At 41.3% G+C, this 15,340-nt stretch overlaps 1 protein-coding gene across 1 annotated transcript; it reads left to right on the top strand.

Annotated features, from left to right (window-relative positions):
* On the top strand, positions 1–13,141 carry LOC145435878 (uncharacterized). The gene is made up of 2 exons (XM_080313140.1): positions 1–351; positions 10,756–13,141. Exons 1-2 carry the CDS (start codon positions 34–36, stop codon positions 10,990–10,992), a joined length of 555 nt encoding a protein of 184 aa, XP_080169266.1. The 5' UTR covers positions 1–33; the 3' UTR covers positions 10,993–13,141.
* The last annotated feature ends 2,199 nt before the right edge of the window (positions 13,142–15,340 follow it).

The following is a 15,340-nucleotide window of genomic DNA, read 5'->3' as shown; positions in this document are numbered from 1 at the left end:
AGTACGCGGCCGCACGCGGGCTAAAGAGCGATAATGCGCAAGCACGTTATAGCAGCGACAATACTTTTTATTTTGGTCAAACCATCAACATCATCGGATACGATAAAATTGATGTGCAAACCGAGAAATGGCTGTGAAATGCCAAGATGCGATCAGGCTGTATCACAAAAATTACTGCTAACTGCATTAGCGCTAGGCATTGACTTGGAGGGCTTTATTGAAAGAAATCGCGAGTATTCGATGACTTGCCATCCTAACTCTGTGCTCGATCTTTTCACGGGAATATCCTCAATGAAGGGTAAAACTGGCCCTGAAGGTCCCAAAGGAGAGAATGGTGCCGGAGGTATCCAGGTAAGCTGCATGAGGTTTTTTATCGGAGAGCATTAAGCTCCCCTGCTCGTGTTATTGCCCGTTTTGTTGCTAAATCGACTTATATCAAGTTCAGACTATAGCAGTGTTTCTTGACTTTTGTTTCTGGTGCATACCCCAAATGTGTTTCGTGGTTGCATTAACGCATCAAATGCGAAATTTTAGAACACATCACTTTCTCATCATAGCCCCACACTGCCATCTCGGCCATATTAACGGTGTCCCGTCCAACCTGCGGCGTCGAAAATTTATTCGGCCGTTAACTAGTTAATTAAGCATGCGCAATTCTAATTCATGGATTGTCGCGCAAGCCGGAATGACGAATTAATAGCTAGATACTGAGTGTTGCTTATTATATTGTTCCTTGAGTGTTTCTTCGTACAGTTTGTGCTGACGTAAATTCAACTTCACATTTGTCATGAATTGGTCTACGTTATGTTGCCATTTCGAAATATTCTAAATGTGTAGGTTTTAGTTGCTGACCAAGTTTTTACAGAATTCAATGAAGTCCGCATTATCCGAAGTGCCGATCAGGAATATGTTTATGGATAGGAAAGCACGTGATTTATTTCAGTCCTTGATGTTTTTGCGGCATATGCACCGGCTCATGATATATATACAAACGATATGGACAATGAAGGTACAGATATATTGCAAAGCTTTCGAAGTCTTGCACCCTTCTACCATGCTATGCCGATAATGCTGAGCGCCAAGCGGATAAATCATGGATAGCCTACCTTGTGTAACTAATTTGGTCTTTAGTCTGACCCAGCCGGCATTGAATCCACGGCCTACCTCACATCAAGCTGCCGGACGCTTTGCCATTGCGCTATCTTGTCGGTAGAATAGTAGTCGCATGGGATGCTCACATATGACGACATGATAGGTGGGGAATGTAATAACTTGATGTCGCGTATGATTTCATTAACACGATATTGATTGTATAAAGAACTTGTATTTAGCTCTCAATACAATCGCAATTATTTTCACTTCGAACCATTTCGCCCGAGGTTTCCGACGGTTTGTTAGCGTAGGCGACAACGACTTTACGATACAATTATCGCTCTCACAATGCTCTCACGATTTTGCAATTGCAATTTTACCGTTGTAAAAGTGGGTTTGCAGATTCATAGCTCATTTATTCTGAAAAGGGATTCAGGACAATAAAATTTGCATTGAAACCGAAATTCCTATTCAGAAGTATACTCACCGTAGATGATTTTGCACTACCTGATAAAATTTTACAGTATCGTTCTGATGTTTATCCGAGCCACAGAACAATTGAACAAATGTATCTGGGACTTCAGTAATCAGTAATTAGTAACCAAACAAAGCCGCACAAGAGGATATAAACGCGACTTGATAAGAGACGTCGTCTTCTAAATGCACGCATGATTGGACGAAACAATATGCGTTCAACTTCTACAAATTGAACAGTATTTAGCGCTAAAAGCCACGTCATTCCCAGGCATGACCGTTACTCATCTAATTAGTCTATTACGGCGTTGCTAACGTTGATCGGGTAATGGATCCTGAACTGAAACCATGTTACAATAAAGAAACAATTGCAGCGATGCGAGCACTATATTCGACATCAGAACCTCGTAGTGTTGGATGCACCAAACGCATTACTCATTAGACGCCCACTTTCCTAAATACCTCGTTTTTAATCATCCGTTTCGTGTATTTAATTCTTTTCGGGAGATTAAAATGTGGACAGGGCAATGGCAACATTCTCAAATAACTATTGAAGCCGATTGTTCCGAACAATCGGCCGCCGAAACACAATAACTTTCCCAATGGCCAATTAAGTCGATCCATCGCTCTGAACAATGCCGATTTTCAGACGTTGACAGCTGTTTGAGGGTGGTTCCATTTTGATAACACGATTTTAATTTATATTTGCGGAACCAGTGCGACGCTAGTAATCGATTAAGACTAGTTTTATTTGGGGAAGCGCAGTGTGCTAAGCCACACCGTCACGACACCAATGGTTGCTGGTTCGAGTCTCGGCTCTACCCTGTTTCTATATGTTGGAGGTTTATCTGAACTCCTCATCGCCGGTCCCGCTGCTAACGCAGCACCTTGATAAAATGCCCAGAGAAAGAGTGAGTCGAGCTCCAAAGCAGGCGGCTGAGACCAGAAGTGGACGCAAGAAAATCGTCGACGGATAGAAAGCCATTACGCACAGAGTTGGATGGAAAAAGTACAAATTTCGTTAAAAACGTAAAAAGGAATTTTTACAAGTCTAATAATTTACGGTCCCCGTGGATACATATTGGTTGCTTAAAGTCAGGGCCGTAACAGCACTTCGTCAGCCCCCCCCAAAAAAACTTTGGTCTTGGGCCCCCCATAGGGTTATAGGCCGAGCCCCAAACCCCCTCCGGCGATACCCTGTTTACCGCTATTTATCATATTGTTGGGAGTTTGTTTAGCGAACCAGCTTTTGTCGCCTAAGCGCGCGAAGCGCGCAAAATTTCTAGAATTTATGATTGAATCGGTCAGTATGATCGGGAATTGCATATATATTGTTATCAATTTTTATCTTCTCTCTGCTCACGTAATCAGATTTGCCGGTAGAGCTGAGTGAGGTGTGTTTGAAAAGGTAGGACGACTCAATAATAATTAAATATCTTCGGGCGTATACCCATTGGCAGGAACGAAACAGTACCTCGTCAGGCCCCAAAAAACGTGGGTCTTGGGCTCCCATAGGGTGTAAAACGACCCCCCCATCACGTTGTTCGCGTTTGTCACGAAATAATCTGTACTGTATTGTGAGGCAGCGCGAGGCGCGAAAATTTTCGATTATTTATGATAAAATCGGTCAATCAGATCGGCGATTGCATATATATTATGCTATCAATTTATTGTCCTCTCTACTCACGTGATTAGATTCACCGGTAGAGCCGAGTGAAGTGTCTTGAAAACGGGAGGGCCCCTAAATAATAATTAAACATCTTCGGCGGGTGGACCCGTTGATATGACTTCGTTACATGATGTTATTTCGTGACTTCTAGTCTGCTATAACAAAAAATATAGAATCGCCCAAACGTGAGCTTCTAATTTATGAGACGCACACGATTTCAAATTGGTATCTCTTCACTGGCATAAAATTTTTCCCAGCTGAATGGTATTTGTGAGGTTCAGATTGCAAAGACAGCAACATTCGGCGCCAGTCATTTATGCGCCTATGGACACAGTAGGGCTGTTCAAAAATAACCTTTATTCCTGAATCTTGCTGGTTACGTGATTAAATCGTTAGGTTGCCTTAAAAAACGACACACATCAAATTTGAATTCATGCCAACCAATATTCGCGGATTTCGTACAGTTTGAAAATTTTTAATTTGCCTAAAGATGAAAATTTTTTTTTTTTTCTAATTTTACTTCCAACCTCATGAAATTGTTGCGCTGTCTTCAAAAATGATGGAAAACAAATTTGACTCAATTCCAAGCATTAGAAGCGGAGTTATTCAAGTTTTTTGATGATAATTCTGGGATAATCCACCGATCAAGGATAATCAAAGAATTATCAAAGAAAAACTGAAATAACTCCACTTCTACGGCTTCAAATTGAGTCAAATTTGTCTTGCATCGTTTTTGAAGACAGCGCAACAATTTCATATGGTTGGCAGAAAAATTTGAATTTTTTTTTTTTGCAATTTTAGGCAAATTCAAAATTTTCAAACTGTATGAAATCCGCGAATATTGGTTGGAAAGAATTCAAATTTGGTGTGCGTCGTTTTTTAAGGCAACCTAACGATTTAATCACGTAACCAGCAAGATTCAGGAAAAAAGTTTATTTTTGAACAGCCCTAATGGACAGTTAAACCTATATGTATTTTGTATATATAACGAAGTCTTCGGTCACCATAAGGGCATATACCTTTTCAGCCAAGGTTTTCTCGCTGCCGATCGTTCTGGCACACTTCGCATGTTATATGGCCCAAAACTTGACTGTATGTCTTGGTGGGTCGGGTTTGCGTGCGGCAGTTACGGTGCTGCTTAAAGTAATCGATGGTTCGAATCCTCAGATACATTTTATGTTCCTGACGGGCGTACTTGTCTTGAATTGCCCCTCCCGTAACAGGTTTAGCATTTGCGGGCTGCTCGTCCAAGACTATCTCGAAGGAGATGCGCAAAATATAGTCCAGGAGTCGAGAATGAAAAACCTTCAAGCAGTATTTCCTATTCCAATTAAATGAAAATTGGTATTAAGTCAATAATTCAAAATAATTGAGTCCTGCTATATTAGTACTGCACATTCACTACTTACACGCGATATTCACTAACAGCATGCGTCAAAATCAACTCCCGTATGTAGCCAAGTCATTTGTTTGATCGTTGATGATATGTATTATATGAAATCATACTTGAATAGGCTTTTCGAAGTACAGAACTTCAATGTTGCAGCAAACAATACGTTCATATTGTTAAATTTATTCCACGGGAAGCTTTTCGATGTAACAATGTAGGATCAGTGAAATGTACAATCAGTGATTGCCTGCTTGCTCTCACAAGTGACAACGGCGTATCGTGAATAATCCGAACGTGCACAAAATACAATACATTGATTTAGTCGTCACCGTTTACTTGATGACTTGAAATTGACTCGTAAATTTTGCTCCGAGTCACGAGTCAATCAACATTTTTGAAGCGCCGAGTCAAGTCAAGTCAAGTCATTTTTGCAAAGTGACTCGAGTCAAGTCAAGTCATTCGAAAAAGTTGATTCGAGTCTGACACGAGTCAAGTCATGACTCGAGTCATCCCAACGCTGGTTACAAGGGTATGAGTACACACCTTTTTCGCTAAGAGTGTGCGATTGGGAAACAAGTGGCAAGGAGGAAAATATCTCAAAAACTATTCTGTACTACTTCCGTTAGGTGTCGGTAAAGGAACACATTTAATCATAGTGTCCTATATGGTGTCGACACAAGCAAATCTCACGCCTCAGTGAAATTGTATCACGTCACAATTTCCATTGGGCTACAGGCAATTTGACGGTCATTTTTGACCGGCTTGCCGAGTATTAAATTTGGTAAATAGGGTATCAATCGAAAGCTGACTCTGCACTGATTACGAAAATATAAATTTTATTCCGCTCGTGGCCCTGGAACTCCCACAATCAGCCTCGAATTTTTCATTGTTATGGAGGTTGGCATTGGGACGCAACAATGCTAAACAATGCTGTCTGGCTCTTTTTCACTTGAGCTATTCTCTCGTTTAGCCAGACAGCATTGTTGCGTCCCAATGCCAATCTCCATAACAATGAAAAATTCGAGGCTGATTGTAGGAGTTCCAGGGCCACGAGCGGAATAAAATATATATTTCCGTAATCAGTGCGGAGTCAGCTTTCGATTGATACCTGTTTTACCAAATTTAATGCTCGGCAAGCCGGTCAAAAATGACCGTCAAATTGCCTGTAGCCAAATGGAAATTTTGACGTGATACAATTTCACTGAGGCGTGAGATTTGCTTGTGTCGACACCATATAGGACACTGTGATTTATTGGTGTCGTATTTTGAAGGCTTTCAGAATAGTGTCCTATATGGTGTCGACACAAGCAAATCTCACGGTTCAATGAAATTGTATCACGTCACAATTTCCATTTGGCTACAGGCAATTTGACGGTTATTTTTGACCGGCTTGCCGAGCAATAAATTTAATGAATCGGGTATCAATCGAAAGCTAACTCTGCACTGATTACGAAAATATAAATTTTATTCCACTCATGACCCTGGAACCCCCACAATCAGCCCCAAATTATTCATTGTTGAATAGATTGGCAGTGTGACGCAACAATGCTGTCTGGCGAAACGAGAGAGAGACTCAAGAGCAAGGATGCGGCCGAGCGGCGAGAGTGGGATCAGCTGACGTCGCGGCAATAGCTATGTGCAGTTATGGATAACTAACCTAGCTATACTTAGACGGAAGGATCTCTATAAGTTGAAGGATATTGCAGGAAAATTCGTAGGTCCCAAATACATTCTGTGGACCCAGTTCTACCTTTACAAATCAAGGTGAGGCTGGTAATGTGTGCTCGCTTTTAGCGAAGCGCCTATAGAAAGTATCAACAGCGCCACGCATCTCTGGAGCCCTACGCAACAAGCGGGCTAAGGTAATCGATATCATAATAATCTGACATATTCAATGTAGACTACTTGGACGTAGCCTACATATCTCTATCAGCTGAAGGATATTGCGCGAAAATTGGTAGGGACCAAATGCATTCTGTGGACCCAGTTCTACCTTTACGAATCAAGGAAAGGCTGGTAATGTGTGCTCGCTTTTAGCGAAGCGCCTATAGAAAGTATCAACAGCGCCACGCATCTCTGGGGCCCTACGCAACTAGCGGGCTAAGGCAATCGATATCATAATAATGTGACATATCCAATGTAGACAATTTAGACGTAGCCTAAATATCTCTATCAGTTCAAGGATAATGCGCGAAAATTGATAGGGCCCTGTGTCCATTCTGTGGACCCAGTTCTACCCTTAAAAGTCAAGGAAAGGCTGATAAGGCGTGCTCGCTTGTACCGAAGCAAATAGAAAAAGTATCAACAGCGCAGCGTTTCTCTGCGACGCGATTGCACATAGCTATTGCCGCGACGTCAGCTGATCCCACTCTCGCCGCTCGGCCGCATCCTTGCTCTTGAGTCTCTCTCTCGTTTCGCCAGACAGCATTGTTGCGTCACACTGCCAATCTACTCAACAATGAATAATTTGGGGCTGATTGTGGGGGTTCCAGGGCCATGAGTGGAATAAAATTTATATTTTCGTAATCAGTGCAGAGTTAGCTTTCGATTGATACCCGATTCATTAAATTTATTGCTCGGCAAGCCGGTCAAAAATAACCGTCAAATTGCCTTTAGCCAAATGGAAATTGTGACGTGATACAATTTCATTGAACCGTGAGATTTGCTTGTGTCGACACCATATAGGACACTATGCTTTCAGTACGAAGCACATACGCATGACAGCCACGATAATTCTCAGCATTACTCTTGAAGGCGTGGAAAATGTATCGGATATAGTTGCAAATGAATATCATATTTTGCCCACCGAGAATATGCATGGCCATGATGGACATTCCCGTTCAAAATATGTTGATACATTTACAGGTCAGAACCTGTTCCCAGTCGATCCACGTTGTAGCCTGCAGCGCGTTTCCTTAGATTCACTCATCCGTTGCACTTCCGTAACCCGTTTCCCGGATTAACACGCACGTAAAGAATCGCATCAGCAGTAAATATGTTTCACATCAAATCCGATTAAAACCGTTGTCATCCGAACATCCATGATATAGTGCACACTTGAAAACTGCAATGGCATATGTCTATCGCTACAGGTTCTCGCACGCGGTTGGCAAGCAATAATGCCCAAGCAAGCGATAGGTGTAGGAATACTTCTTATTCTTGTGATACCACCAGCACCATCAGAAACGATAAAATGGACGTGCAAACCGAGAAAAGGCTGTGAAATGCCAAAATGCGATCCGGCTGTTTCACAAAAACTACTGCTGACTGCATTAGCGGCAGGCATTGACTTGGCGGAATTGATTGAGAGAGATCGCGAGTATTCGATGACTTACGATCATACTTCTGTGATCTGTGCTCGACCTTTTCAAGGGAATGTCCTCATTGAATGGTGAAACTGGTCCCAAAGGCTCCAAAGGCGAAGATGGTGCCAGAGGTGTCCGGGTAAGATGAATAAGGGTAACTTTGAAGAGCATGAGGCTTCCATGTTCGTGATAGTGATCGTATTATAATATTAGGAATTATATGGTTGAATGGACTTATATGAGCTTCAGTCTATTATTATTTGGTATGGCGTTATATTATCAGCACCGCTTGTTCCATAATTCTTGGAGCCGTCCGAAGGTAATTTCCGAATTTCTGCTAATAAGAAATCTGTCCGATAAAAAGTAGGAATTGGAGTTTGGCATCGATAGTAAACTGTTGTGGCACTAGAAGGGAAGCTGCTGAGAGAAGACATAATCGAAGAGCAGGGTGGTCAATTATTTTCACCGCGGGCCAGTGAGTAGCAGAAAATATGTCGGTGGCGCGGAGTCAAAAATTTTAACCATATTCTGTGACGTATTATTAATTTTATTTCCTAATTGAAAGCTGTGAATTACATTGGTAATAAATTCTGCTCAATGGCTGTGTTGATATTAGGTAGTGAGAAAGTGACTGATAATTGAAATAAAATAATATTTTTTGGCCGTCATAACTTGAAACAATGTTAAACATCATACTTGTTAAACTTTCTTTAATTCCATATCCAGACATGAAAATGTATTTGGGATACTGCAAAGTCTAGGAAGCTGCCTTCCGAGCAGTGTGCAGCTTGGTGACATATCGCCTTGTTGTTGAGCGAGGTTTGCAGCTCGTCAGAAATTTGCCCTCCCTTGACCTAGTGTCTGTCTTCGTGTTTCTGTCCGACTTACATTATACTCCTCAAACACGGCGACATGCTCGGCACAAACTAAAAGGACTGATCTACCCTTGACTCCAGTAAACAGATCTATAATCAGGGTTTCCACCGACATGGACCCAAAAATAAGGACAGTCGAAAAATTACATTAGCAAGTAAAAGTAGTTTTGTACATACTTCGTATTTATACGAGCCGTGACATATCACATTTCATACTTTTTGCCAGAAACAATCTGCTTCAGTGCTTCATGGTTCTCACGAAAGCTCGGGTCTAGCCTTATCTTTACTCAGGACCGAATCAGCACTTTGTCACCCCGCCCCAAAAAAGTTACTCTTGATCCCCTACCCCCATAGGGTGTTAAACCAAACTTCTTCACCTCGTTGTGATTAGAGGGGTCGAACAAGATGGGAAAAGGCCGTACAATATGTTTAGACAAAATAATTGTTTGAGCATATGGAGCAAGAGCTCCAGTAACAATGCTTGTATTCTTGGTCCTGGCCGAAGAAAACTTATGTGCGATGTTGGAATCGGGGGATATTGCTTTGAACAATTGCGATGTGCTGTGCAATTGTTGGTGAGGAATGATTGTTGGTGTTGGACAGTATGGAATGCTCAGGTACCCTCTGCAGCAGCTGCCCTGTAGTCTGTGGCCGTTGGTGCTGATCGACTTGCGGAAATAATATTCATCGACTGGTTCAAATTAATCATTATGACACACTTCTTGTATTTTGGGGTATCAATATGAGTTGTAATAACGGTCTTTCGTATGGCCTCCGCGTTAATGTCACAATTGCAGATAATGCAATGTGTGAAACACTCGACCTTTACGCTTCGTTTGACACCTTCGAATTCCCTCTCATAATCGTCACGAAAAACGTTTTTACGACTGCTCAATCAGATTCAGCTTTATTAGTAGCTAAAACTATATGCAGTAGTGCAATATAATTTAATTAAAATTGATCAATGATTTATAGCTTTACTACTTTTTAACCAATGTGTCGACTGCACCGCGCCTTTTTTCACTCCACAATAAATATAGAATATGATGCAACACAGATACGGTACCATAGGAAAACGATAGAGGTTCTGTAGTGGTCGAAAATAAGACAAAATAAGGACGCAAGTTAAAAATAAGGACATTTCTTAGAAATAAGGACAGTTGAGTTTTCTGAGACGTGGCCCCTCAAAATAAGGACAAATCTTAGAAATAAGGAGGGTATGGCAACCCTGTCAATAATGCTTCAAACTTTCTTTGCATTTCAGCCTACGGCTTTCTTGGCATGACTGTTCAACTGTGTACATCCTTAATGGGTGATGAAGACACATAGTAATCGCGAGCACCCATTGACTTGTTTTATTATTTAAGGATTTGGAAACCTATTACGTAACAATTTGAAGCACATATCGTTTAATTCGTAATGTGAGAATGGCAACAGAGAACTAAACTATATAGAAAGAGTGACTTATTGTTACTTTAATAGTTAAGGCATACTTTACGGCATTAACTTTATTTTGAATCTGACATACACATGCGAGGTACGTAGGGTGCGTAATGGCGGCATATTAACCGGCTTCAAGGTAAACGAATTTCCGGTTCAGTTTATACAGCATATGGTTTTAGTTAACGCAGCAACATTCCAAAGTAGGCTTTATGTTTTGATTTCCGGGCAACTTTTCGCGGGCCGCAGTTGGCCCAGGTATGTCGAAGAGGGAGTTGATAAGGCATGAAAATAGGTTTTCAAAGTTTGTTATCAGTTATCGATGGCATGAGAGTTATAGGCTACCAAATGTCATTCGGTTCTCTGTAATAATTCCCAAAAGCAGTGATTCTTAATTAAGTTAGTCTCAATCGACCCTGCTTTTCGGGACTATGAATGACTTGTGATTGCCGCATTTAACAGATTTCTATATCCATCTTTCACACCTTTATCCATATTTATGTATTAAAGGGCCCGTTGGGTGAGAAGGGACAGAAGGGTGAGCAAGGATCCGACATTTGGCTGAAGAAAAGTATCAAAGGAGAGCCGGGAAAGAACATATCAGGCCCCAAAGGCCCTAAGGGAAGTCGTGGTGTTGGCGTGATTGGACCTGTTGGGCCTAAGGGAGCTCAGGGGCCACTGGGACCTATTGGACATCCTGGAGCTCCCGGAATGAGCTGGAAACGATTGTCGTGGGGTGGACCATAAATATAGCCTAATAATTAGTCCATGACAAAATTTAGGTATACATATTGAATATTAGCAATTATGCCGCGGGCGGGCAGCTACTCCGGTCGGCGGGCCGGATATCGGAAAATGAAATACTTAGCGGGCCGGATTACAGAATATATACATTAATCGCGATTTATCCACCTATACAAGAAATAAATCGTATTTAGTGTAAAAAAAACAGTATTCAATAAATTTATTACCAGTAGCTGTTGAAGTCAATCAGACATCTGTGGTCGGTCAAAGTTGTCATCGAGTTATTTGAACTCTGGCTACATGTTGGACGTAGAAGTAGAAACCCTTAATGAAGACTGCACTTGACCGTGACCATCAGTTCTATTGGAACGAAGCCTTGTCTCGTTAATGTTCATGGTCGAAAATATTTGTACACCCGAACAGAGCAAGCAGTTTCATGTTCATCTTTCTAAGATTGGCAAACTTGGATTCATTTTGTGTCAATACTTTCAGAATAGAATTTTACTTTCATGGTAAAAACTCTCTGCGGACCGGTCAAAATCCCTCCGCGGGCCGTATGTTGCCCGTCCCTGAATTAGGCCATTCATTTTACACAAAGTAAGAAAAATACACTTGTGTCTCTTTTTCGTGGATATCTGTCATTGCGATGCCTATACAGTCCTTAATCCAGATACACTCCAGATTTTGTTTCAGTGTATGAATCTGAGCCCCGCTTCAACAGAACAACTTTCTACAATCATACATACTTACATTTCACGCGTCAGAGAATGCTTAGTGAATGATACATTGCAAAAATAGGAGGAAGGGGTGGTTAATTTAGGGTTACCATATTTTAGCGGCTCAAATTCTGGACACTCTTTAGCGCCCACTACTGGGTTTAAGGAGGTACGAACAAATTTAAGTTGTCGGTGAATATGACGTCACTACCAATGCCTTGCCTATCGATTGTATGCAAGAGTGGAATTTTGAACATAGTGTCGTGAATTCATTCGGCTATTGCGCAATCTATGATATGAGCTCTGGTGATCGCTCGGACTAGTGTTCTCATTTGGTCTGCGACAGATTTATTCGCGGCCGGAGGATATCGTATGGCGTTTCACTGCATTTTGATCATAACATCCACAAAAGTGCAGGACTTTTCCGTAGCGACACATGTCTAGTATTTGACGATTCACAAACGAGCCAGAATAAAGGCGATCTCAACATTTATCTATTTTTTATCCGCTTATATATACGCATTTGGTTTCATATTGGTTCATACATATACTACTAACAGAATGGATTACCAAGAAAAGATCGACACCTTTGCCCAAACCTACTCACGGCATATTTTGGAAGCTGATTACGTTCAATATCTTCACGATCCCGGGAAAAGAGCAGTAACCTATCCCAGGTTGAGAACCGCTACTAAACCTTCTAAAGCAGTCATTCCCAGCCGCGGCTCTTAGAGCCACATGTGGGAAATATACACACTATCGTCAAACGCATGGATGAATACCCGTCAGACAAGGATATATCTGCAGTTTTGCTGGTGATAGACTTTTATATATCGTCTCTGTGAAGAGTACACCTCGACACAATTTTACTAACATCAAAATAAAGGCTCACGATCACTGGCCATTACTGCGCTACCCGCCTTTAAGCATGGCCATGAAATGGATCGTGATCGTTATCCTTTGCATAATTTGTACGAAGTCGTTATAGTTACTCCGCCTAACTCGGTCACAAGGGAACGGAGCGAGAGTGTCCGAATTAAGCGGAGTCGAAAGTAATTGAATTCTGTTCTAATGCTACCATACATTCACTAATTTCACACAAGACTCGCTAATAGCATGTGTCGACACCATCACGTCGGTCCGGCACCTCACCAGTAACCATAGTTGGTGATTAACAAAGCAGGTAAGCATCTGACTAGTCAAGGATCCCCGTTTCACCACCATGCCAAGAGCTTCACCAACGTTAGAATATAAGCTTAACATCATTGAGAACACTTTGAGAGACTTTTTGGTCATACGCAGGTGCGCAAGGGATGAGTCACAGAAAATGGGAAACGGTAAACGGACTGAAAACCACGCAGTATTAAGAGTCGACCTATTCTGAACAATCCTTATTTTTATTGTGCAGAGACCGGATGACAGATATTTTCTCCATGTACAATAGGGCTGTTCAAAAATAACTTTTTTTTCCCGATTCAAGCCGGTCACCTCTTAAATCGTCAGGTTGCAGTAGAAAACCTTGCTCACCAAATTTCACCCGATTCCAACCAGTAAAGGCCTCCGCAGATCCAATTAAAATTTTTAATTTATTATGGAAAATTAAAAAAAAAAATTTCAAAATTTTTCTGCCACCCCCATGAAATTGTTGAGCTGTCTTCAAAGACGTTGCAAAACAAATTTGAGTCAATTCCGACCAGTAGAAGCGGAGTTATGTGAGTTTTTCGATGATATTTCTCGGATTATCCTTGATTAGTGGATAATCCTCGATTTATCAACGAAAAACTCACATAACTCCGCTTCTACTGGTCGGAATTGACTCAAATTTGTTTTGCAACGTCTTTGAAGACAGCTCAACAATTTCATGGGGTTGGCAGGAAAATTTGGAAATTTTTTTTTTAATTTTCCATAATAAATTAAAAATTTTAATTGGATCTGCGGAGGCCTTTACTGGTTGGAATCGAGTGAAATTTGGTGAGCAAGGTTTTCTACTGCAACCTGACGATTTAAGAGGTGACCGGCTTGAATCGGGAAAAAAAAGTTATTTTTGAACAGCCCTAATGTACAATTTGAAATGCATACGATTTTTTTTCTGGGGAAATAATGTCAAATCTCTGTTACCGAACGCATTTCCCAAGTGCTATCACCATATTGCACCACGAATTCAATTCTTTAATCGGCAGAGCCATACTCGTGTAAAGGTCTCTTCTTGTCGATGTCCGCTGTACATACTATCGACCCGGAGGAGTGCCACTTGTCAGCAATAAGTCCGATAATAATTCGACATGTACGTCGGTAAGAGAATTCAGTCCGAGGAAGACAGATTTGAAACGAATTTGGAAGCAAATATTCCGCATTGCCTGACTTATGAGCGCCGATTTTTAGGGAAAAGACATACATGAGGTCAGTATAAATTGAATTTCTTCGGTTTTCCTGCGATAACAGGAGATTGTCGGATCTCAATCAAACCTTGAATTGAAAGATGTAATACGACGTATGGGGACCTGCCAATAGTGAATTTCGTTCATGGTGTTGTGTTAACAGGACCGAGTTACAAGCGAGAAGAGCGTGTATGAAAGGCAGGTTTCTTGATCTTGGTCATCCCACCCATTAGGGGTGAAAGCATAGTGTCCTAAATGGCGTGGACACAGCGAGATTGAACGGCTGACTGCATTTGATTCACGACATACTTTCCAGTTGTCCAAAGGCAAATTTACGACCATTTTTGACCGGTTTGTCGAGCGCTAAATTTGAATTAATCGGGTATCAATGGAATGCTCCCGTTGTACTGATTACTAAAATATAAATTGTATTCTGCTCATGGATCTGGAACCTCCAAAATCAACCACGATTTTTGCATTGTGATTGAGTTGAACATTGTGACACAATCTGTCTGGCTCTTTCTGAGCTACAGCCTCGTTTTGCCAGACAGTCTTGTTGCGTCAATGTTCTTAATCAAGCTAACCTTCCCAGGACTATCCCTTGTGAGTTGGTAAAATTAAAGCCATCTGAAGTGACAAAACTCCTCCGAAAATATCGGTAGACTGAAGGAGGTGGGATGGTCGGGCTATAAAATAGAATGTGTTGAGAGACAATATAAGAAACTCCTGAAAAATTATCTGGAAGAAAATTCTTTCCGCGATGAGATCGATGGCACTAGCGAAGTGATCTCTTTTCATGATGCTTGGAAGCCGGTTCAGCCTTGTAAAGATTATGAAGCTTTTGTGGAGGACTGGGAACATTCGTTCCCTCAACGGCTGTTGAAGCCGATATTTCCCAGATTCGTTGGGCGAAAAATGAATTCAGGCGACACTTGAGCCTGAGTTTGGAAGCACTGTTACAGTGGCAACAATTTCAGTCTATTCAACAGCTATAACAATTAGATGTTGAGCGTGTTTGTTATGCTTTTTTTTTTTGCTTATTGGCACCGATTCCGAGTGGATACCACACATTTTGTGGTTTCGTTTGATATTAATAACCTATGAAGTTGCTAAAATTTTTCTAAGTATTGTTTGTTGGCACTGATTATAAGTTGCACATTTCGTGGTTTATTTTGATAAACTGAAACAAAAAAGGCGTTTTTATGACTTATTCGAGTCTGAAACTATCTATTTAGAGGACGATGCCAAAACTGCCAA

This window comes from Botryllus schlosseri, chromosome 3, assembly GCF_051294905.1.
Source record: "Botryllus schlosseri isolate E-star chromosome 3, Bs_hap1, whole genome shotgun sequence".
Lineage (NCBI taxonomy): Eukaryota > Metazoa > Chordata > Ascidiacea > Stolidobranchia > Styelidae > Botryllus > Botryllus schlosseri.
The sequence above is the reverse complement of the archived record's forward strand: the minus strand, read 5'-3'. Positions and strand labels throughout refer to the sequence as shown.

Excerpts from the sequence above, each read along its gene's own strand:
- LOC145435878 (XM_080313140.1), top strand. The coding sequence starts at position 34 with ATGCGCAAGCACGTTATAGCAGCGACAATACTTTTTATTTTGGTCAAA. Across the intron at positions 352-10,755 it reads ATGGTGCCGGAGGTATCCAG|GGCCCGTTGGGTGAGAAGGG; the intron begins GTAAGCTGCATG and ends TATGTATTAAAG.